The sequence below is a fragment of the Salmo trutta genome, chromosome 23 (assembly GCF_901001165.1).
Source record: "Salmo trutta chromosome 23, fSalTru1.1, whole genome shotgun sequence".
Lineage (NCBI taxonomy): Eukaryota > Metazoa > Chordata > Actinopteri > Salmoniformes > Salmonidae > Salmo > Salmo trutta.
The window spans coordinates 40,405,060-40,430,548 of NC_042979.1; the positions used below are offsets into that span (position 1 = coordinate 40,405,060).

At 46.7% G+C, this 25,489-nt stretch overlaps 1 protein-coding gene across 1 annotated transcript; it reads right to left on the reverse strand.

Moving 5' to 3' along the window:
• On the reverse strand, nucleotides 1-25,465 carry LOC115159824 (polymeric immunoglobulin receptor-like). The gene is made up of 4 exons (XM_029709878.1): nucleotides 25,450-25,465; nucleotides 14,302-14,601; nucleotides 475-806; nucleotides 1-167 (listed from the first exon to the last, which is right to left on the reverse strand). Exons 1-3 carry the CDS (start codon nucleotides 25,463-25,465, stop codon nucleotides 478-480), a joined length of 645 nt encoding a protein of 214 aa, XP_029565738.1. The 3' UTR covers nucleotides 1-167; nucleotides 475-477.
• Between the last annotated feature and the right edge of the window lie 24 nt (nucleotides 25,466-25,489).

Sequence of the window (25,489 nt, forward strand, 5' to 3'; positions counted from 1 at the left end):
TTATCATCCATTTGGAAGAGTAAGTGTGAAATACAGCTGAATGAGTGATAATTACCTCATGGTGTCCTTCTCCTTGTCCCCCTCAGGTCCTTGGACTGTGTTGTCAGTATGAACAGGCTCAGCAGTTGGTGAGAAAGGGGGTTGTTCGGTGGTTGGAGCTTGGGTTGCTGTGAGGTAAAAACAACAATGGTATTATGACTGGTGTATCAGAGACACAGGGTAGACTTAACTATAACAAGATATTGTTGCTAAGCTACAGTATGACCTTCTTGTCTAACTTATTTCATTTACCCCAACATGTGGATTTTAACTTAGTATTAGCACTGCTAACTTCAAACCAATGGTAGGACCACTAAATATTCCCAAAAGCTTTAAATCAGGTTACTATCAATTTATTTTAGATGATCAGCCAGCAAGACTGGATAAAACCAGGTTAATACTTAATTCTACAGTATCTGATCGCTCTCTACTCACTGGTCATAGTGGAGGTACTTTGTGTGGTAGTTTTTGTCGTCTGACAGTGATGTGAACAGTCATCATAAGGTCTCCCACTTCACACCTGCACCAGCCAGTGTTCTCCATCTTCAGTCCACTCATAGTCACCATTAAGACGTTTCCTCTGGTGGCATCAGTGGTCTGCTGTCTGGTCACTATAGTCGCAGAATTCCTCTCCACACAGGAACCATTGACACCAATCCTGCACCACCACTTCCTATTTCCAGTGTCACTATAGTAACATTTTACAATGACACTCCCTCCTTCAACTCCTGTCACCTCCTGTTGGTCCACATAGAGTTTTGGAGTACCTGAACACAGAGGTACAGACACCAAAGAAGGTCCTGAGTGATCAAGTGTTTTTTTGTAACAACTGACCACGAATATCATAATGATGATATGATGGATAGAGAACAGAAAGTAAACATATACCAACATTACTCATTTCAACTTCATCAATAATAGTGAAAGCAGTAATCGAAACCAGAACACCAGTCATGTAATCATATGGAAGAGTTGCAGGGATCTTACCAGTAGTGACAAATAGTTGGATTCTTTCTATCATGACATATGATCCACCATTGATCTCCACAGCACACCAGTAATGTCCAGAGTCCACTTGCTCCAGATCAGTCATGGTCACAGTGAAGGTTTACTTGTTGATGCCATCAGAGTTTGACCACGGCAGACCACGACTGCACCTCAAACAACAACCCCACAAAAACAACCACAAACCTAAAGGGAGGGAAGGGAGGGTGGCCACCGTCTACGACGGTTTCTGTACAGCACCCTAGCCCTTCCTCCAATCCTCCAGCTACGGCAGTGGCTCTGGCTCTGGGCGTAGCCCCCGTTCTGCACTGCCGACCACCGCTGGAGGCTCTGGGCTGCAGACCGCCGCTGAAGACTCTGGGCTGCCGACCGTCGCTGAAGACTCTGGCCTGCCCACCGTCGCTGAAGACTCTGGGCTGCCGACCGTCGCTGAAGACTCTGGGCTGCCTACTGTCGCTGAAGATTCTGGGCTGCAGACCGTCGCTGAAGACTCTGGGCTGCAGACCGTCGCTGAAGACTCTGGGCTGCAGACCGTCGCTGAAGACTCTGGGCTGCAGACCATCGCTGGAGGGTCCGGGCTGCAGACCGTCGCTGGAGGGTCCGGGCTGCAGACCGTCGCTGGAGGCCCGGGGCTGAGGGGCATCGCTGGAGGCTCTGGGTTGAGGGGCGTCGCTGATGGCTCCGGGCTGAGGAGCTTTGCTGGAGGCTCCGGGCTGAGGAGCGTCGCTGGAGGCCCCGGGCTGAGGAGCATCAATGGAGGCTCCGGGCTGAGGAGCGTCGCTGGAGGCTCCAGGCTGAGTAGCGTCGCTGGAGGTTCCTTGCCATGGATCATCACTACTGGTTCCGCGCCATGGATCATCACTGGAGGCTTTGTGCCATGGATCATCACTGGAGGCTCCGGGCCATGGGTTATCACTGGAGGCTTTGTGCCATGGATCATCCCTACAGGCTCCGGGCCATGGATCATCACTGGAGGCTTCGTGCCATGGATCATCCCTACATGCTCCGGGCCATGGATCATCACTGAAGGCTCGTGCCATGGATTAACCCTACAGGCTCCGGGCCATGGATCATCACTGGATGCTTCATGCCCTGGATTATTGCTGGAGGCTTCGGACTGTTGATCATTGCTGGAGGCTTCCTACGGGGAGCTGGAACCGGTCTCACCAGACTGGGGAGACGCACAGGAGACTGGGTGCGCAGAGCAGGCACAGGGCACACTGGGCCGTGGAGGCGCACCGGAGGTCTGGAGCTCAGGGCTGGCACACTCCGTCCTGGCTGGATGGTCACTGTAGCCCGGCACGGGCGGAGCGCTGGCACAGGGCGAACTGGGCTGTGCTGGGAAATGAGGGTTGCCGTGCGTAGAGCAGGCGCAGGATAAACTGGGCCGAGGAGACGCACTGGCGGCCAGATGCGCTGAGCAGGCACACTCCTTCCTAGCTGAGTGCCAACTCTAGCACGGCAATGCTGCGGAGTCCATACCGACCGCACCGGACTGTGCGTGCGGATGGGCGAGATAGTGGGCACTACACCGTAATGCATTTCTCGCCCCTCTGCACGCCCGCTCCGCAGTGCCCTTTCCGCCAGCACCATTTCCCGGAATCTCGCGTTGAACTCGGCGCTTGACTCCTTTCTATTTTCGAGTCATTGCTAATAGATCACACAGTGACAAAGGATTAATTTTGCACTTCCTACGGCTTCCACTAGATGTCAACGATCTTTATAAAGTTGTTTGAAGCGTCTATGATGAACAGAGACCGGATGACAAGGAAGGGAAGTTGACGGCCCTGGGATGTCGTCACTTCATTATTGCGCGCACATGTGCGTTCATGTGAGGCGAGACATTTTTCAAAACGTTTTTCAAGACACAGGAGAGGTCGGGTTGAAATATTACTGATGTTTCACGTTAAAAATGGCCCTAAAGATTGATGCTAAAAAACGTTTGACATGTTTAAACGAACGTAAATAGATTTTTTTTTTTTACTTTTCATCGTGACTTCCCCCCCCCGCCCTACATTTTGAGGAGCCTACTGAACGCGCTAACAACATGGAACAACTTGGAGTTATTTGGACATAAATTATGAACTTTATCGAAAGAAACCCCATTTGTTGTGGACCTGGGATTCCTGGAAGTGCCTTCTGATGAAGATAATCAAAGGTAAGGGATTATTTACAATAGTATTATTGATATTAGAGTGTTCCAAGATGGTGCTAACCTGTATATCCTAGCCTATTGTTCTTAGCATAGCACCCCGTTTATTGCAAAGTGTGATTTCCCAGTAAAGTTATTTTGAAATCTGGCAATGCGGTAGCATTTACGAAATGTTAATCTATAATTCTTTGAATGACAATATTATAATTTACCAATGTTTTCAAATAGTAATTTTGTAAATTGTAACGCTGATTCACCGGAAGAATTTGAGGGAAAAGAAATTCTGAATTTCACCGCCACTATAAAATGCTGTTTTTGGATATAAATATGAACTTGATGGAACAAAAAATGCATAGGAGTGTCATCTGATGAAGATTGTCAAAGGTTAGTGCATAATTTTAGCTGGTTTTCTGCTTTTGGTGACGCCTGTCTTTGAATTGACAAAACATTACACACAGCTATTTTCAATGTACTCTCCTAACATAACCTAACTTTATGCTTTCGCCATAAAGCCTCTTTGAAATCGGACAATGTGGTTGGATTTAGGAGATGTTTATCTTTCAAATGGTGAAAAATAATTGATTGTTTGAGAAATTGAAATTATTAGATTCTTGCAGTTTTGAATTTCCCGCCATGGTATCTTGTCAATAAATCCCGTTAGCGGGATCAGAGCGGGAAGGGGTCCTCTAGAGGTTAAACAAATATATTTTTTTTTAAATGCTGATTTCCAAATAGTGTGTTTTAAATAGTTAGTAAACATTTTTTTAAGACCTTTATTTAACCTGTCTGGGCTAGGGGGCAGTATTTTCACATCCGGATGAAAAACGTACCCAATTTAAACAGGTTACTACTCTGGCTCAGAAACTAGAATATGCATATTATTAGTGGATTTGGATAGAAAACACTCTGAAGTTTCTAAAACTGTTTGAATGGTGTCTTTGAGTATAACAGAACTCATATGGCAGGCAAAAACCTGAGAAAAATTCAAGCAGGAAGTGGAAAGTGAGAATTGTAGTTCTTCTTTTGATACTCTATTGAAGCTACAGTGTCTGTGGGGTGACGTTGCACTTCCTAAGGCTTCCATTGGCTGTCAAAAGCCTTCAGAAAGTGGTTTGAGCATTCTCCTGTCACTGGGCAGAGTATAGGAGCTCATTCACTGAGTGATCTGCCTGGCAACAAAGGGACTGGATATGCGCAGTCACGCGAGCACGCCGTTCCTTCTTTTTTTCTTGAATGAATATGCTATTGTCCGGTTGGAATATTATCACAATTTTATGTTAAAAATACCATAAAGATTGATTTTAAACAGCGTTTGACATGCCTCTAAGTACGGTTATGGAACATTTTGACTTTTCATCTCTCGTTCCGCATTCGCGCGTTATGCTTTTGGATAAGTGATCTGTACGCATGAACAAAACTAAGGTATTTGTACATAAATATGGATTATTTCGAACAAAAACAACATTTCTTGTGGAAGTAGCAGTCCTGGGAGTGCATTCTGACGAAGATCAACAAAGGTAAGAGAATATTTCTAATACTAATTCTGAGTTTAGGTTGCCCCGAACTTGGAGGGTGTCTGAATAGCTCACCGTGATGGCTGAGCTATGTACTCAGAATATTGAAAAATGTGCTTTCTCCTTAAATCTATTTTAAAATCTGACACAGCGGTTGCATCCAGGAGTAGTCCATCTATAATTCTTTAAATAATTGTTATATATTTTGTCAACGTTTATGATGAGTATTTTTGTAAATTGATGTGCACATTCACCGGGTGTTTTGGTGGGAATACATTTTCTGAACATCACACGCCAATGTAAAATGCTGTTTCTGGATATAAATATGAACTTTATCGAACAAAACATACATGTATTGTGTAACATAATGTCCTAGGAGTGTCATCTGATGAAGATCGTCAAAGTTTAGTGCTTCATTTAGCTGTGTTTTGGGTTTTATTGACACATGTCCTTGCTTGGAAAATGGTTGTGTGATTATTTTTGTCTATGTACTCTCCTAACATAATCTAATGTTTTGCTTTCATTGTAAAGCCTTTTTGAAATCGGACAATGTGGTTAGATTAACGAGAAGTTTATCTTTAAAATAGTTGTATGTTTAAGAAAGTTGAATTATGACATTTTGTTGTTTTTGAATTTTCCGCCCTGATATTTCACTGGCTGTGTCCCGCAGGTGGGCCACGTAGCCCATAGAAGTTAATTTATGCTAAATCATTAACAGTTCAAGCATATATCAAACACAACTCAGAAACAATGTATTTGGGCAGAGACAACTTTCTAATAATATCTTAATGGATTGTAAAGTTTATTAACAAAACATGCATTTTTAACATATTAAGCAGACAGAATAGTACAGTAAGACTATGATTCAGTAAATAAGATGAACTATCAAACAAATCATATGTGGTTAACAACACATGGAATAAAAAGTCAAATTAGGTCAGATACGTGGGTAAAAAGTACCATAAATGAATAGTTTCTTATTTTGTGTGTTTTATCCCTGAAAAGCAGGTACAAGAAGTAAATCTGTCCCTTGGTCTCACCAGAAAGACCTGTCTGGTTTCTACTTATCTCTGTTTCACCACAGAGTCAGTTTGCCCTAAACTTCACAACAGCAATGATGGTGCACAGGAGGAAGAGCACTGCATTACCAATTTTTGGCAGGTAGAAGAATGTTCTCTCCCATCTGTAGAAGAATTAAAACATTTAGAACATATTCCTCTGTAAATTGCTGCAATACAAGGACCAATTTAAAGGGGAATTGTAAAGGGAAGACCACATTTTTCTAAAGGCAGTGTATATTTAAGCACTAAGGCCTGAGGGGGTGTGATATATGGCCAATATACCACAGCTAAGGGCTGTTCTTATGCATGCGTGGATTGCCTGCATACAGCAATTAGCCATGATCTATTGACCATATACCACAATCCCCTGAGGTGCCTTACTGCTATTTTAAACTGTTTACAAATATAATTAGAGCAGTAAAAATAAATGTTTTGTCATACCAGTGGTATACGGTCTGATATACCATAGCTGTCAGCCAATCAGCATTCAGGGCTCAAACCACCCAGTGTATATTTAACAGTATGCAGCGACAGTGATGCTTTAGACTCCACAGGATCTTTAATGAGTTTGGATCATTGAAGGTGGTGAAGAGGACACCATCTATCACCACCACCAACATGCCCAGAGGAATCAGTAGGACTTTTAGATGTATGGAACTGAAGGTGAAAGTCCAATAAATGTCAAATAAAGTCCATGAAAACATCCCGGATGAATATACACTGCTCAAAAAAATAAAGGGAACACTTAAACAACACAATGTAACTCCAAGTCAATCACACTTCTGTGAAATCAAACTGTCCACTTAGGAAGCAACACTGATTGACAATAAAATTCACATGCTGTTGTGCAAGTGGAATAGACAACAGGTCGAAATTATAAGCACTTAGCAAGACACCCCCAATAAAGGAGTGGGTCTGCAGGTGGGGACCACAGACCAATTCTCAGTTCCTATGCTTCCTGGCTGATGTTTTGGTCACTTTTGAATGCTGGTGGTGCTTTCACTCTAGTGGTAGCATGAGACGGAGTCTACAACCCACACAAGTGGCTCAGGTAGTGCAGCTCATCCAGGATGGCACATCAATGCGAGCTGTGGCAAGAAGGTTTGCTGTGTCTGTCAGCGTAGTGTCCAGAGCATGGAGGCGCTACCAGGAGACAGGCCAGTACATCAGGAGACGTGGAGGAGGCCGTAGGAGGGCAACAACCCAGCAGCAGGACCGCTACCTCCGCCTTTGTGCAAGGAGGAGCAGGAGAAGCACTGCCAGAGCCCTGCAAAATGACCTCCAGCAGGCCACAAATGTGCATGTGTCTGCTCAAACGGTCAGAAACAGACTCCATGAGGGTGGTATGAGGGCCCGACGTCCACAGGTGGGGGTTGTGCTTACAGCCCAACACCGTGCAGGACGTTTGGCATTTGCCAGAGAACACCAAGATTGGCAAATTCGCCACTGGCGCCCTGTGCTATTCTGCTGCCTGCAACATCCTCCAGCATGACCGGTTTGGCGGTGGGTCAGTCATGGTGTGGGGTGGCATTTCTTTGGGGGGCCGCACAGCCCTCCATGTGCTCGCCAGAGGTAGCCTGACTGCCATTAGGTACCGAGATGAGATCCTCAGACCCCTTGTGAGAACATATGCTGATGCGGTTGGCCCTGGGTTCCTCCTAATGCAAGACAATGCTAAACCTCATGTGGCTGGAGTGTGTCAGCAGTTCCTGCAAGAGGAAGGCATTGATGCTATGCACTGGCCCGCCCATTCCCCAGACCTGAATCCAATTGAGCACATCTGGGACATCATGACTCGCTCCATCCACCAACGCCACGTTGCACCACAGACTGTCCAGGAGTTGGCGGATGCTTTAGTCCAGGTCTGGAAGGAGATTCCTCAGGAGACCATCCGCCACCTCATCAGGAGCATGCCCAGGCGTTGTAGGGAGGTCATACAGGCACGTTGTAACGGATTGGCAGTCGTGGTGAAGGAATGAGGCACAGGAAGCAGCGAGCACAGGGTAGTGGCGTATTTAATGTAGACTCACTACTGAAACAAAATATTCCCAAACACAGGGGAGAAAGTACACATGGCGTAAAATAGCGCCGACACGAACATGAACCGTTAACATAGAAATAATCCCGCACAACACGGAAGCGGACCAGCTCACATAAATAGCCCCGCTAATTAACCACACTAAACACAGGTGCACAAAACCAAAAAAAGGGAAAACCAAAAAAGGGAATCAGTGATAGCTAATAGGCCGGTGACGACAACCGCCGAGCGCCACCCGAGCAGGAGGGGGCGCCACCGTCGGTGGGAATCGTGACAGTACCCCCCTCCTGACGCGCGGCTCCCGCAGCGCGCCGACACCGGCCTCGAGGACGACCCGGAGGGCGAGGCGCAGGGCGATCCGGACGGAGGCGATGGAAATCCTTCAACATGGATGGGTCCAAGACGTCCTCCACCGGCACCCAGCACCTCTCCTCCGGGCCGTACCCCTCTCAGTCCACGAGGTACTGCAGGCCCTTCGCCCGGCGTCTCGAGTCCAGAATGGCCCGTACGCTGTACGCCGGGGACCCCCCGATGTCCAGAGGGGGTGGAGGGACCTCCAGCACCTCACCTTCCTGCAGGGGACCAGCTACCACCGGCCTGAGGAGAGACACATGAAACGAGGGGTTAATACGTTAATAGGAAGGGAGTTGTAACCAATAACACACCTCGTTTATCCTTCTCAGGACTTTAAATGGCCCCACACACTGCGGCCCCAGCTTCCGGCAGGGCACGCGGAGGGGCAGGTTCCGGGTCGAGAGCCAGACCCTGTCTCCTGGTACGAACACGGGTGCCTCACTGCGGTGGCGGTCAGCACTCCTCTTCTGCCGTCCACTGGCCTCCTTTAGGGAGTCCTGGACGGCTCTCCAGGTCTCCTTGGAGTGCTGTACCCAGTCCTCCACCGCAGGAGCCTCGGTCTGACTCCGGTGCCATGGTGCCAGGACCGGCTGGTAACCCAAAACACACTGAAAGGGTGACATGTTAGTAGAGGAGTGGCGAAGTGAGTTCTGGGCTAACTCCGCCCAGGGAATGTACCTCGCCCACTCCCCTGGACGGTCCTGGCAATACGACCTCAGAAACCTGCCCACCTCCTGGTTCACCCTCTCCGCCTGCCCATTGCTCTCGGGGTGAAAACCGGAGGTCAAACTGACCGAGACCCCCAGCCGCTCCATAAACGCCCTCCAGACCCTGGATGTGAACTGGGAACCTCGATCAGAGACAATGTCCTCCGGCACCCCGTAGTGCCGGAAGACGTGGGTAAATAGGGCCTCCGCAGTCTGCAGGGCCGTAGGGAGACCGGGCAATGGGAGGAGACGGCAGGACTTAGAGAACCGATCCACAACCACCAGAATCGCAGTGTTCCCCTGAGAGGGGGGAAGATCTGTCAAGAAATCTATAGACAGGTGCGACCATGGCCGTTGTGGAACGGGGAAGGGGGCTGTAACTTCCCTCTCGGTAGATGCCTAGGAGCCTTACTCTGAGCGCACACCGAACAGGAAGAGACATAGGACCTCACGTCCTTAGCCAAGGTGGGCCACCAGTACTTCCCCCTGAGACTCCGCACTGTCCTCGCCACACCAGGATGACCCGCCGTAGGTAGCGTGTGCGCCCATCGAATCAAACGATCACGAACACCGAGCGGCACATACATGCGACCCACGGGAACCTGCGCAGGCGCAGGTTCCAACACTAATGCCCGCTCGATGTCCGCGTCCACCTCCCATACCACCGGTGCCACCAGCCTAGACGCTGGAATGATGGGAGTTGGATCGATGGGCCGGTCCTCCGTGTCATAGAGACGGGACAGCGCGTCGGCTCTAGTGTTAAGGGAACCCGGTCTATAGGAGATAGTGAACCTAAACCGGGCGAAGAACATGGCCCACCTTGCCTGACGCGGATTCAGTCTCCTCGCTGCCCGGATGTACTCCAGGTTTCGGTGGTCGGTCCAGATGAGAAAGGGGTGTTTAGCCCCCTCAAGCCAGTGCCGCCACACCCTCAAAGCTTTTACCACCGCTAGCAACTCCCTGTCCCCCACATCATAGTTACGCTCCGCCGAACTGAGCTTCTTCGAAAAGAAAGCGCAGGGGCGGAGTTTCGATTGCGTACCCGAGCGCTGTGATAGCACGGCACCCACCCCAGCCTCGGATGCGTCCACCTCCACTATGAATGCTAGAGACGGGTCCGGGTGCGCCAACACAGGTGCGTCGGTGAACAGGGTCTTCAACTTCTTGAAGGCTCCCTTCGCCTCCGTCGACCATCGCAAACGCACCGGCCCCCCCTTCAGCAGTGAGGTAATGGGAGCCGCTACCTGGCCAAAACCCCGGATAAACCGCCGGTAGTAATTGGCAAAGCCTAAGAACCGCTGCACCTCCTTCACCATGGTTGGAGTCGGCCAATTACGCACGGCCTTAACGCGGTCACACTCCATCACCACCCCCGTGGTGGAAATGCAATAACCCAGAAAGGAAACGGCTCGTTTGGAAAACACACACTTCTCAGCCTTAACGTATAGGTCATGCTCCAGCAGTCTACCAAGCACCTTGCGCACCAGGGACACATGCGCGGAGCGGGTGGCGGAATATATCAGAATGTCATCGATATAGACTATCACGCCCTGCCCGTGCAGGTCCCTGAGAATCTCGTCAACAAAGGATTGAAAGACGGCTGGAGCATTTTTCAACCCATACGGCATGACGAGGTACTCATAATGGCCCGATGTGGTACTAAAGGCGGTTTTCCACTCGTCTCCCTTCTTGATACGCACCAGGTTATACGCGCTCCTAAGATCCAGTTTTGTGAAGAACTTTGCTCCGTGAAATGATTCCACCGCCGTAGCGATGAGAGGTAGTGGGTAACTAAACCCCACCGTGATAGCGTTTAGACCTCTGTAATCAATGCACGGACGCAGACCTCCCTCCTTTTTCTTCACAAAAAAGAAACTCGAGGAGGCGGGTGAGATGGAGGGCCGAATGTACCCCTGTCCCAGGGATTCAGTGACATATGTCTCCATAGCCGCTGTCTCCTCCTGTGACAAGGGGTACACGTGACTCTTGGGAAGCGCAGCGTTAACCTGGAGGTCTATCGCACAATCCCCCTGTCGATGGGGTGGTAATTTAGTCGCCCTCTTTTTACAGAAGGCGATCGCCAAATCGGCGTACTCAGGGGGAATGCGCACGGGGAACACCTGGTCTGGACTCTCCACCGACGTGGCACCTATGGAAACTCCTAGACACCTCCCTGAACACTCCTCTGACCACCCCTGGAGAACCCCATGTTTCCACGAAATACGGGGATTGTGACCAGTCAGCCAGGGGACCCCCAGCACCACCGGAAACGCAGGCGAATCAATAAGGAAAAAACTAATGCGTTCCTTATGATTCCCCTGCGTTACCATGTCCAGTGGCACCGTAGACTCCCTGACTAGCCCTGACCCTAATGGTCGGCTATCTAGGGAGTGCACGGGGAAGGGGGAATCTAACGGCACCCGCGGAATGCCCAGCTTAATGGCAAGTCCACGATCCATAAAGTTCCCAGCTGCGCCTGAATCGACTAGCGCCCTATGCTGGGAAGAGGAGAAAAAATTTGAAAACAAAACAGGTAAGAACACGTGACCAACAGGGGGTTCTGGGTGAATCTGGTGCTGACTCACCTGGGGTGACCGAGAAGTGTTCTGCCTGCCCTCTCGACTCCCAGACTGGCTCCTCCAGCACCGGTCGGCCGTGTGTCCTCTCCGACCACAGCTGGGGCAGGAGGAGCCAGCTCCTCCGTTGTCCCTTGGCACGGCACGCCCCACCTCCATAGGGGTAGGGGCGGGGGTGCACGAAGGTGGAACGGGCAGGACCCTCTCCGAACGCCCGCGGGCAGCCAGCAGATTGTCCAAACGAATGGACATGTCGATGAGCTCGTCCAGGGATAGAGCTGCATCTCGACAGGCCAGCTCCCTACGGACGTCCGCCCGGAGACTGCATCTATAGTGGTCTATGAGGGCCCTGTTGTTCCACCCCGCCCCAGCAGCCAAGGTCCTGAACTCCAACGCGAAGTCCTGAGCGCTCCTCGTCTCCTGCCTGAGGTGGAACAGCCGTTCACCCGCCGCTCTTCCCTCCGGAGGGTGGTCGAACACGGCCCGAAAGCGGCGGGTGAACTCTGGATAATGGTCCCTCGCCGAGTCTGGGCCATTCCAGACCGCATTAGCCCACTCCAGAGCTCGGCCCGTCAGGCAGGAAACGAGGGCACTCACGCTCTCCTCTCCCGAGGGAGCAGGTCTGACGGTGGCCAGGTACAGCTCGAGCTGGAGCAGAAATCCCTGGCACCCAGCCGCCGCCCCATCATACTCCCTCGGGAGCGCCAAACGAAGCGCGCCTGAGCCAGACGTAGTGGGAGGAGGTGGCTGCATCGGAGGAGCCGGAGGTGGAGAGAGGAGACCACTTCTCTCCCATCTGTCCATCCTCTCCATCATCTGGTCCATCGCGGATCCTATGCGGTGGAGGACCGTAGTGTGGTGGAGGACGCGTTCCTCCATCGAGGGGACAGGGGTGGCCGCTGCTCCTGCTGATTCCATGCCTTTTAGCGGTGCGGGATTCTGTAACGGATTGGCAGTCGTGGTGAAGGCATGAGGCACAGGAAGCAGCAAGCACAGGGTAGTGGCGTATTTAATGTAGACTCACTACTGAAACAAAATATTCCCAAACACAGGGGAGAAAGTACACACGGCGTAAAATAGCGCCGACACGAACATGAACCGTTAACATAGAAATAATCCCGCACAACACGGAAGCGGACCAGCTCACATAAATAGCCCCGCTAATTAACCACACTAAACACAGGTGCACAAAACCAAAAAAAGGGAAAACCAAAAAAGGGAATCAGTGGTAGCTAATAGGCCGGTGACGACGACCGCCGAGCGCCACCCGAGCAGGAGGGGGCGCCACCGTCGGTGGGAATCGTGACACACGTGGAGGCCACACACACTACTGAGCCTCATTTTGACTTGTTTTAAGGACATTACATCAAAGTTGGATCAGCCTGTAGTGTGGTTAACCACTTTAATGTTGAGTGTGACTCCAAATCCAGACCTCCATGGGTTGATAAATTGGATTTCCATTCATTATTTTTGTGTGATTTTGTTGTCAGCACATTCAACTATGTAAAGAAAAAAGTATTGAATAAGATTATTTCTTTCATTCAGATCTAGGATTTGTTGTTTAAGTGTTCCTTTATTTTTTTGAGCAGTATATTTGTTTGTGCTGCTATGACAAAATGGAAATATTTGTTCAGCTCTTCACAACTTTTATGTGTGAAACTGGACCATCTAAGATTAGAATGCTGCTACTTCTACAACCACAGAGATATGAGGAAGTGGTAAATGTCTCTAACAGTTGGCCTATACTCAGTGTGAAAACATTTCAGGAGGGTGTATTTGTGCTCTAAACTCTAGTGCGATAAACAGAAAATGTTACCTTTCATCATATTTCTATTGTCATCCATTTGGAAGAGTAAGTGTGAAATACAGCTGAATGAGTGATAATTACCTCATGGTGTCCTTCTCCTTGTCCCCCTCAGGTCCTTGGACTGTGTTGTCAGTCTGAACAGGCTCAGCAGCTGGAGAGAAAGAGGATTGTTCAGTGATTGGAGCTTGGGTTGCTGTGAGGTAAAAACAACAATGGTATTATGACTGGTGTACCAGAGAGACACAGGGCAGACTGAACTGGTACAAGACATTGTGGCTAAGATATGACCTTCTTGTCCAGCTTATTTCATTTACTCCAACATGTGGATTTTAATTTAGTACTGTTGAGTTCAAACCAGTGGAAGGACGACTAATTATTCCCAAAAACATTTAATATGGTTACAATCCAATTTGTTTCAGATGATCAGCAGACTGGATAAAACCAGGTTAATACTTAATTCTACAGTATCTAATTGCTCTCTACTCACTGGTCATAGTGGTGGTACTTTGTGCGGTGGTTTGTTGTCTGACAGTGATGTGAACAGGCATTATAAGGTCTCCCACTCCACACCTGTACCAGCCAGTGTTCTCCATCTTGAGTCCACTCATAGACACCATTAAGATGTTTCCTCTGGTGGCATCAGTGATCTGCTGTAGGGTCACTGATGTTCCATCTATTGTCCCAGAATCCCCCTCCACACAGGAACCATTGACACCAATCCTGCACCACCACTTCCTATTTCCAGTGTTACTATAGTAACACTTTACAATGACAGTCCCTCTTTCAACTCCTGTCACCTCCTGTTGGTCCACATAGAGTTCTGGAGTACTTGAACACAGAGGTACAGACACCAAAGAAGGTCCTGAGTGATCAAGTGTTTTTTTGTAACAACTGACCACAAATATCATAATGATGATATGATGTATAGAGAACAGAAAGTAGACATATACCAACATTCCTCATGTTCACTTGAACAAGAAAAGTGATATCAGTAAATGTAACCAGAACACCAGTCATGTAATCATATGGAAGAGTTGCAGGATCTTACCTGGAGTGACAGATAGATCGAACCGTGCTATCCATTTATCTGGTCCACCATTGATCTCCACAGCACACCAATAACGTCCAGAGTCCTCTGGCTCCAGATCAGTCATGGTCACAGTGAAGGTTTGCTTGTTGATGTCATCATAGATTGAGGCCTTATAAATGCTCTTAGTATGTACATCAAGGGAGCATCTTTTCAAATAATCTTCTTTACACCAGTATTTCACATTGGTTTTGTATTTCAGATCATAGAGACATGGGATGGTGGTGGAGCCTCCTGTCTTCACAGACACACGATAAGCACCTGTAGACACAACAGAGAACACCTCAGATTGGAATTCAAGCAAATTCTCATAGCATGAAAATTACATTTAATCTGGACTATAGCACACATAATACAGGAAGTGTTATTGATAAGACAAGCTACTGCTCCTGTCTTCAGAGTTTCAGCATGTGTCCAGTCCCAGTCCCTGACCTCAACATCAGCACTTCACAGAAACATGTAAAGTTTTTTTTGTTATTGGGCTATCCAAAAATGACTTTGTTTGTGCAGATTTTTCCCGTTACTTTTACATTGTAGACATATCTTATATACATGGCACTTTTGTTACACAGTAGTTACACAACAACATATAGTTATTAGATATACATTACATCTGGATAGATATTACTTAACCTTATCCAGTATTCATTAAGATTGCGCCGGAGAGTATGGCTGCCGTTTCATGGGCACTTAACTAACCGTGCTATTTTGTTTGTTTTCTCGCATTTTATGTAACTGATTTTGTACATAATGTTGCTGCTACCGTCTCTTATGACCGAAAGAGCTTCTGGAAATCAGAACAATGATTGCTCACCTTGAACTGGACGAAGAATTTCTCTTTAATGAGTCGGACGAGAGGGATTAACTCCAGACACAAGAACAGGCCCTCATTCCCGTCATTCACGGGAGAAAGAGACGGAAAAGATATTGTGGAAAGATATCGGGGTGCCTTGTGAGGATCCGCCGACGAGTGGCTAATCTGCCCTTGCCATCCATACTACTGGCCAACGCACAATCGCTGGAAAATAAATTGTATGAGAAAAAGGCACGCATATCCTACCAATGGGATATTAAAATCTGTAATATCTTATGTTTCACAGAGTTGGGTCTGAACGACGACATGATTAACATACAACTGACGGGTTACACACTGCATCGGCAGGATAGAACAGCAGCCTCTGGTAAGACAAGGGGTGGAGGTCTATGTATATTTGTAAACATCAGATGGTGCACTATATCTAAGGAAGTCTTGAGGTTTTGCTCGTCTGAGGTAGAGTATCTCATGATAAGCTGTAGACCACACTGTCTACCTAGAGAGTTGTTATCTGTATTTTTTGTAGCTGTTTCCATACCACCACAGACCGATGCTGGCACTAAGACCGCACTCAATGAGCTGTATACCGCCATAAGCAAACAGGAAAATGCTAATCCAGAAGCAGCGCTCCTAGTGGCCGGGGACTTTAATGCAGGGAATCTTAAATCTGTTTTACCTAGTTTCTATCAGCATGTTAAATGTGCAACCAGAGGGAAAAAATCTCTAAACTACCTTTACTCCACACACAGAGACATGTACAAAGCTCTCCCTCGCCCTCCATTTGGAAAATCTAACCATAATTCTATCCTCCTGATTCCTGCTTACAAGCAGAAATGAAAGCAGGAAGCACTAGTGACTCGGTAAATTAAAAAGTGGTCAGATGAAGCAGATGCTAAGCTACAAAACTGTTTTGCTAGCACAGACTGGAAAATGTTCAGGGATTCTTCCGATGGCATTGAGGATTATACCACATCAGTCACTGGCTTCATCAATAAGTGCATCGATGACGTCGTTCCCACAGTGACTGGAAGTACATACCCCAACCAAGAGCCATGGATTACAGGCAACATCCGCACTGAGCTAATGGGTAGAGCCGCCGCTTTCAAGGAGCTGGACTCTAAACCGGAAGCTTATAAGAAATCCTGCTATGCCCTCCGATGAACCATCAAACATGCAAAGTGTCAATACAGGACTAAGATTGAATCATACAACACAGACTCCGATGCTCGTCGGATGTGGCAGGGCTTGCATACTATTACAGACTACAAAGGGAATCACAACCGAGAGCTGCCCAGTGACACGAGCCTACTAGACGAGCTAAATTACTTCTATGCTCGCTTCGAGGCAGGTAACACTGAAACATGCATGAGAGCACCAGCTGTTCCGGACGACTGTGTGATCACACTCTCCGCAGCCGATGTGAGTAAGACCTTTAAACAGGTCAACATTCACAAGGTCTCAGGGCCAGATGGATTACCAGGACATGTAATCCGAGCATGCGCTGACCAACTGGCAAGTGTCTTCACTGACATTTTCAACCTCTCCCTGTCTGAGTCTTTAATACCAACATGTTTCAAGCAGACCACCATAGTCCCTGTGCCCAAGAACACTAAGGTAACCTGCCTAAATGACTACAGACCCGTAGCACTCACGTCTGTAGCCATGAAGTGCTTTGAAAGGCTGGTCATGGCTAACATCAACAACATTATCCCAGAAACCCTAGACCCACTCCAATTTGCATACCGCCCCTCAAGCCATAAGACTACTGAACATCTAATCAGATGGCTACCCAGACTACTTGCATTGCCCCCCCCCCTGTATATAGCCCCGCTATTGTTGTTTTACTGCTGCTTTTTAATTATTTGTTACATTTTTGGGTGTTTTGTCTTAAAACTCTATTGTTGGTTAAGGGCTTGTAAGTAAGCATTTCACTGTAAGGTCTACCTATACCTGTTGTCATCGGCGCATGTGACAAAAATACAATTTCATTTGATTGCATTTATATATTGTGTTTTCAGTAAGAACTATTATATATCATGGGCTTCTAATCCCACCCCTCAGCTGCTCTCAGTCCATCCCACCTATCAGATAGGCCATTATTGTAAACAAGAGTTTGTTCTTAACTGTCTTGCCTAGTTAAATAAAGGTTACATTTTATAATTAATCATTAATATCTCCATAAACCACCCTCTTATTATTTATATGTGCCATATATATTTCAACTGTGCTCTGATGTTTCACATACATTCTAAACCTCTCTAATCATATAGTATCTACAGATTGTAAATTAAAGATGAATATTTTAAGGGTATTATTATATTTTTGATTGATTGACTATGGCCTTCCAAATCTCCCAACAGTGTTACCTGTAAAGTTAGTTTCAGGTAAATGTTGTGATTTTTCTGCCACTCCAGAACGTGTGACCATAAAAAAGCTTGTTCGGCGGTCGTCGTCACCGGCTTTCTAGCTGCCACCGATCCATGTTTCTTTGTCCATTTGTTATGTCTTGATTGTTCACACCTGGTTCCCATTTCGTTATGATTATTTCCCTATTTAAACCCTCTGGTTATCATTATGTTTTGTGCATTATTATTTTCCTGTTGGTCGTGTTAGTTGTGTTTGTCATTATTGTATTATGGATTTTGTGTGGATTTTGACTATGAGCTTTTCTAGAGTAAATACGTATATTTTTACTCAGTTCGGTGTCCTGCGCTTGACTCTATTCCTCATCTCCACTACATTTACATTTACATTTAAGTCATTTAGCAGACGCTCTTATCCAGAGCACTACACTGACACTGACAGCTACATTCAGTAGGGGCAACACCAGAATAAGTGATTTAATGATTCTGTGTCTTCACAGCAATATCTGCAGAGCTGAGATGGTTGCATGCCCCATTAACATAACATTTTGTTGGTGGCAATAATTGTATATAATAATTGTAAATAACATTTATTTATCAAGCATTGTTTTGTGTATCAGTTCATAAACTGTGTGCTATGGAATCAGAATCCCCGACTTCTCCCCCTTTTACTTGCGTCTTCCATTTTTGTGGTGATGTTGCAATCAGTTGGTTGTAATTTTGGATAGAGACAACATTTCCAAAAAATTGTGTTAGCTGCACTTGTGACATAACTCCACCTTATTCATAATGTTATTAATAAAGATAAATTATATTTTTTATTCCATAAATAATGTTTCTATATTTTTTTACTATATTTGGTGTTAACCATAATTGTTGTAATATTTGTTCTGTCTTTTCTGGAGGATGAAACTGGAATTGCAGCAAGCTTTTTATGGCTTGTTTTAGAAAGGGTGATATTTTGAAAATTCTATTTTCAATTAACTGAAAATGAGAGGTTGTAATCTGGATAAAGGGGAAAAATCTATTTTGAACAAGGGGTGAGACATTACATTTACATTTTACATTTACGTCATTTAGCAGACGCTCTTATCCAGAGCGACTTACAAATTGGTGCATTCACCTTAAGATATCCAGTGGAACAACCACTTTACAATAGTACATCTATATCCTTTTTTTTGGGGGGGGGGTAGTTGGATTACTATATCCTATCTCAGGTATTCCTTAAAGAGGTGGGGTTTCAGGTGTCTACGGAAGGTGGTGATTGACTCCGCTGTCCTGGCGTCGTGAGGGAGCTTGTTCCACCATTGGGGTGCCAGAGCAGTGAACAGTTTTGACTGGGCTGAGCGGGAACTGTGCTTCCGCAGAGGTAGGGGCCAGCAGGCCAGAGGTGGATGAACACAGTGCCCTTGTTTGGGTGTAGGGACTGATCAGAGCCTGAAGGTACGGAGGTGCTGTTCCCCTCACAGCTCCGTAGGCAAGCACCATGGTCTTGTAGCAGATGCGAGCTTCAACTGGAAGCCAGTGGAATGTGCGGAGGAGCGGGGTGACGTGAGAGAACTTGGGAAGGTTGAACACCAGACGGGCTGCGGCGTTCTGGATGAGTTGTAGGGGTTTAATGGCACAGGCAGGGAGCCCCGCCAACAGGGAGTTGCAGTAATCCAGACGGGAGATGACAAGTGCCTGGATTAGGACCTGCGCCGCTTCCTGTGTAAGGCAGGGTCGTACTCTGTGAATGTTGTATAGCATGAACATACAGGATCGGGTCACCGCCTTGATGTTAGCGGAGAACGACAGGGTGTTGTCCAGGTTCACGCCGAGGCTCTTAGCACTCTGGGAGGAGGACACAATGGAGTTGTCCACCGTGATGGTGAGATCATGGAAAGGGCAGTCCTTCCCCGGGAGGAAGAGCAGCTCCGTCTTGCCGAGGTTCAGCTTGAGGTGGTGATCTGTCATCCACACTGATATGTCTGCCAGACGTGCAGAGATGCGATTCGCCACCTGGTTATCAGAAGGGGGAAAGGAGAAGATTAATTGTGTGTCGTCTGCGTAGCAATGATAGGAGAGACCATGTGAGGATATGACAGAGCCAAATGACTTGGTGTATAGCGAGAATAGGAGAGGGCCTAGAACTGAGCCCTGGGGGACACCAGTGGTGAGAGCACGTGGTGAGGAGACGGATTCTCGCCACGCCACCTGGTAGGAGCGACCTGTCAGGTAGGACGCAATCCAAGAGTGAGCCGCGCCGGAGATACCCAACTCGGGAGAGGAGGATCTGATGGTTCACAGTATCAAAGGCAGCAGATAGGTCTAGAAGGATGAGAGCAGAGGAGAGAGAGTTAGCTTTAGCAGTGCGGAGAGCCTCCGTGACACAGAGAAGAGCAGTCTCAGTTGAATGACCAGCCTTGAAACCTGACTGATTTGGATCGAGAAGGTCATTCTGAGAGAGATAGCAGGAGAGCTGGCCAAGGACGGCACGTTCAAGAGTTTTGGAGAGAAAAGAAAGAAGGGATACTGGTCTGTAGTTGTTGACATCGGAGGGATCGAGTGTAAGGTTTTTGAGAAGGGGTGCAACTCTCGCTCTCTTGAAGACGGAAGGGACGTAGCCAGCGGTCAAGGATGAGTTGATGAGCGAGGTGAGGTAAGGGAGAAGGTCTCCGGAAATAGTCTGGAGAAGAGAGGAGGGGATAGGGTCAAGCGGGCAGGTTGTTGGGCGGCCGGCCATCACAAGACGCAAGATTTCATCTGGAGAGAGAGGGGAGAAAGAGGTCAAAGCATAGGGTAGGGCAATGTGAGCAGGACCAGCGGTGTCGTTTGACTTAACAAACGAGGATCGGATGTCGTCAACCTTCTTTTCAAAATGGTTGACGAAGTCATCCGCAGAGAGGGAGGGGGGGGGAGGGGGAGGAGGATTCAGGAGGGAGGAGAAGGTGGCAAATAGCTTCCTAGGGTTAGAGGCAGATGCTTGGAAGTTAGAGTGGTAGAAAGTGGCTTTAGCAGCAGAAACAGAGGAGGAAAATGTAGAGAGGAGGGAGTGAAAAGATGCCAGGTCCGCAGGGAGGCTAGTTTTCCTCCATTTCCGCTCGGCTGCCCGGAGCCCTGTTCTGTGAGCTCTCAATGAGTCGTCAAGCCACGGAGCAGGAGGGGAGGACCGAGCCGGTCGGGAGGATAGGGGACATAGAGAGTCAAAGGATGCAAAAAGGGAGGAGAGGAGGGTTGAGGAGGCAGAATCAGGAGATTGGTTGGAGAAGGTTTAAGCAGAGGGAAAAGATGATAGGATGGAAGAGGAGAGAGTAGCAGGAGAGAGAGAGTGAAGGTTGCGACGGCGCAATACCATCTGAGTAGGGGCAGAGTGAGTAGTGTTGGAGGAGAGCGAGAGGGAAAAGGATACAAGGTAGTGATCGGAGACTTGGAGGGGAGTTGCAGTGAGATTAGTAGAAGAACAGCATCTAGTGAAGATGAGGTCAAGCGTATTGCCTGCCTTGTGAGTAGGGGGAGGACGGTGAGAGGGTGAGGTCGAAAGAGAAGAGGAGTGGAAAGAAGGAGGCAGAGAGAAATGAGGCAAAGGTAGACGTAGGGAGGTTAAAGTCACCCAGAACTGTGAGGGGTGAGCCATCCTCAGGAAAGGAACTTATCAAGGCGTCAAGCTCATTGATGAACTCTCCAAGGGAACCTGGAGGGCGATAAATGGTAAGGATGTTAACCTGTTTGGCCTAGGGGAAAGTATTGAGAATTTTGGAAAAAATATGTGCCCATTTTTAACTGCCTCCTACACCAACTCAGAAGCTAGAATATGCATATTATTGTTCAGGTTTGGATAGAAAACACTCTGAATTTTCTAAAACTGTTTGAATGGTGTCTGTGAGTATAACAGAACTCCTATGGCAGGCAAAAACCTGACAAGGTTTCATGCAGGAAGTACCCTGTCTGACAAGGAGTCGTGCGTCTTGCATCTGTTTATTGAAAAGTAAGGATCTTAGCTGTAACGTGACAATTCCCAGGGCTCCGATAGGCTCTCAGAACCCGGGAAATACCTGAAGGTTGACGAGGCAGCCTCAGGCTGAAACACATTATCGCCTTTGGTAAGTGGCCGATCAGAGGACCTTTGAATGAGGCGCGTGCACGATTCGCTCCTGAGGAGAAATTTAATTCGGCTGTTTAGGCTCAATGCATATTCCCGGTCGGAATATTATCGCTTTTCTACGAGATAAATGGCATAAAAATTGGTTTTAAACAGCGGTTGACATGCTTCGAAGTACGGTAATGGAATATTTAGACATTTTTTGTCACGCCAATGCGCCATGCGCTAGACCGTGATGTAGCATTCTGATAGTGTCTAGAACTCACGAACAAAACGTCGCTGTTTTGATATAACGATGGATTATTTGGGACCAAACCAACATTTGTTATTGAAGTAGAAGTCCTGGCAGTGTATTCTGACGAAGAACAAGCAAGGTAAGAACATTTTTCTTATAGGAAATGTGATTTTGGTGGAGGCTGACATGGGTGGGTGTCTAAATAGCTAGCCCTGTGATGCCGGGCTATGTACTTAGATTATTGCAAAATGTGCTTCATCCGAAAAGCTATTTTAAAATCGGACATATCGAGTGCATAGAGGAGTAATGTATCTATAATTCTTAAAATAATTGTTATGCTTTTTGTGAACGTTTATCGTGAGTAATTTAGCAAACTGTTAGTAAATTCCCCGGAAGTTTGCGGGGGTTATGCTTTTTCTGAACGTCACATGCTAATGTAAAAAGCTGTTTTTTGATATAAATATGAACTTGATTGAACAGACATGCATGTATTGTATAACACAATGTCCTAGGTGTGTCATCTGATGAAGATCATAAAAGGCTAGTGCTGCATTTAGCTGTGGTTTGGGTTTATGTGACATGATATGCTAGCTTGAAAAATGGGTGTCTGATTATTTCTGGCTGGGTACTCTCCTGACATAATCTAATGTTTTGCTTTCGTTGTAAAGCCTTTTTGAAATCGGACAGTGTGGTTAGATAAAGGAGAGTCTTGTCTTTAAATAGCTGTAAAATAGTCATATGTTTGAGAAATTGAAGTAATAGCATTTCAAACGTTTTGAAAATCACGCCACAGGATTCAACTGGCTGTTACGTAGGTGGGACGATTTGGTGCCACCTAGCCCATAGAGGTTAACTTCTCTGGGCTAGGTCGGACGTGAGCGTCCCACTCTATTCAACAGCCAGTGGTAGAGCGTGGCGCGAAATTCAAAACCTCAGAAATGCTATAATTTCAATATTTCAAACATAGGACTATTTTATACCATTTCAAAGATAAGACTCTCGTTAACTTGTTATGGATAGGGGGCAGTATTTTCACGGCCGGATAAAAAACGTACCCGATTTAATCTGGTTATTACTCCTGCCCAGAAGCTAGAATATGCATATAATTATTAGCTTTGGATAGAAAACACTCCAAAGTTTCTAAAACTGTTTGAATGGTGTCTGTGAGTATAACAGAACTCATTTGGCAGGCCAAAACCTGAGAAGATTCCAAACAGGAAGCGCTCTCTCTGACTACTTCTTGGCCTTCTTGATCATCTCTATCCAAAACAGGGGATCTCTGCTGTAAAGTGACACTTCCTACGGCTCCCATAGGCTCTCAGAAGGCGGCAAAAAGCTGAATGATGTCTTTGCAGGCCCTGGCTGAAAAACATTAGCGCATTTTGATAGTGGTCGATCAGAGAACAATGAGACTGAGGCGCGTGCACGAGGCGACACCATGTTTTTATTCTTTCATCTTTGAACGAAAACAACGACTCCCGGTCGGAATATTATTGCTTTTTTACGAGAAAAATAGCATAAAAATGTATTTTAAACAGCGTTTGACATGCTTCGAAGTATGGTAATGGAATATTTTGACATTTTTTGTCACGATACGCATCCGCGCGTCACCCTTCGTTACCCTTCGGATAGTGTCTTGAACGCATGAACAAAACGCCACTATTTGGATATAACTATGGATTATTTGGAACCAAACCAACATTTGTTGTTGAAGTAGAAGTCCTGGGAGTGCATTCTGACGAAGAACAGCAAAGGTAATCCAATTTTTCTTATAGTAAATCTGAGTTTGGTGAGTACCAAACTTGGTGGGTGTCAAAATAGCTAGCCCGTGATGGCGAGCTATCTACTCAGAATATTGCAAAATGTGCTTTCACCGAAAAGCTATTTTAAAATCGGACACCGCGATTGCATAAAGGAGTTCTGTATCTATAATTCTTAAAGAGCAGCAGTAAATAACAATAGCGGGGCTATATACAGGGGGTACCGGTACAGAGTTAATGTCAATGTGCGGGGACACCGGTGTCGAGATAATTGACGTAAGATGTACATGTAGGTAAAGTTATTAAAGGGACTATGCATAGATAATAACAGAGTAACAGCAGCGTAGGTACCGCTTGTCGTGCGGTAGCAGAGAGAACAGTCTATGACTAGGGTGGCTGGAGTCTTTGACAATTTTTTGGGCCTTCCTCTGACACCGCCTGATATATAGGTCCTGGATGGCAGGAAGCTAGGCCCCGGTGATGTACTGGGCCGTACGCACTGCCCTCTGTAGGTCGGAGGCCAAGCAGTTGCCATACCAGGCAGTGATGCAACCGGTCAGGATGCTCTCGATGGTGCAGCTGTAAATCCTTTTCAGAATCTGATGACCCATGCCAAATCTTTTCAATCTCCTGAGGGGGAATAGGTTTTGTGATGCCCTCTTCACGACTGTCTTGGTGTGTAAAGACCATGATAGTTTGTTGGTGATGTGGACACCAAGGAACTTGAAACTCTCGACCCACTCCATCACTATCGTGGGATAGTGATGAGCCACCTGTCTGTTCAGACACAGAGTTAGACCACCAGTACCTGCAGACAGATCAAACACCCACATTGCTGACTGGGATTTAAGAAAATACACAATACAGAGAAATCACATTGCACCGGCACTGTTAATAAAAAACACTATTTGAATATTGTAGAAAATGTTTACTTTCAGAAACAAAACAAAGTAGTTATTTTCCCCCTATTTGTTAAAGAATACTTTTTATTTTTACAGGACAAATGTGATTGAAAACCAGAAAGCCAATGGCAAGTCCTCGCTCAAAATATAGATAAAAAATAAAAATAAAGGACAGACATGACAACAGACAATAATCCTGTCCTGTCTTCAGAGTTTCAGCATATACCCAAACCCTGACTTCAAACAGCAGTGAATTGAACCATGAGATTGAATTTCATCATAGAAACATGGATCCCTTACCTGAGAGTCTGGAGAAGAGGAGGAGGGAGAGGGAGATGGAGAGATCCAACCTGCCTTCCCTGTGGCTCAGTTGGTAGAGCATGGTGTTAGCAACGCCAGGATGGTGTGTGCAACGCCAGGGTTGTGGGTTAGATTCCCACGGGGGGCCAGTACAAAAAAAAAAAATGTATGAAATGTATGCATTCACTACTGTAAGTCGCTCTGGATAAGAGCGTCTGCTAAATGACTAAAATGTAAAAAATGTAACCTTGTCAGCATTTCGTAAGATTCTGTACATAAATGAGACACTCCGTATGGTATGTATTAATTTCCGTATGATATGTTATGAATTGCAATTTGTTGTTAGCTAGTTGGCTAACGTTTGAGTTTGAGTTAATTTACATTTTTACAGGGACAGTGCACATTTTGTTAACTTTAGCTAGTCTAGCAGTTAGGGTTAGGGTTTAAGGTTAGGCTAAAAGGCTGAGGTTAGGCTAGCTAAGATGCTAAGTACTTGCAAAATGGCTAATTAGCTCAAATGTTACATTTGTCCAGGATGAGATTCAAACACAAAACCTTTGGGTTGCTAGACGTTTGAATTATACGCCCACCCATCCACCCAGACCAACCTTATGTAACAATACCAAACGTCTAATTTGGGTGTCCCAGATTTACCTTTACTCTGATACATGACTTCTATTCCATGAGACCAGGC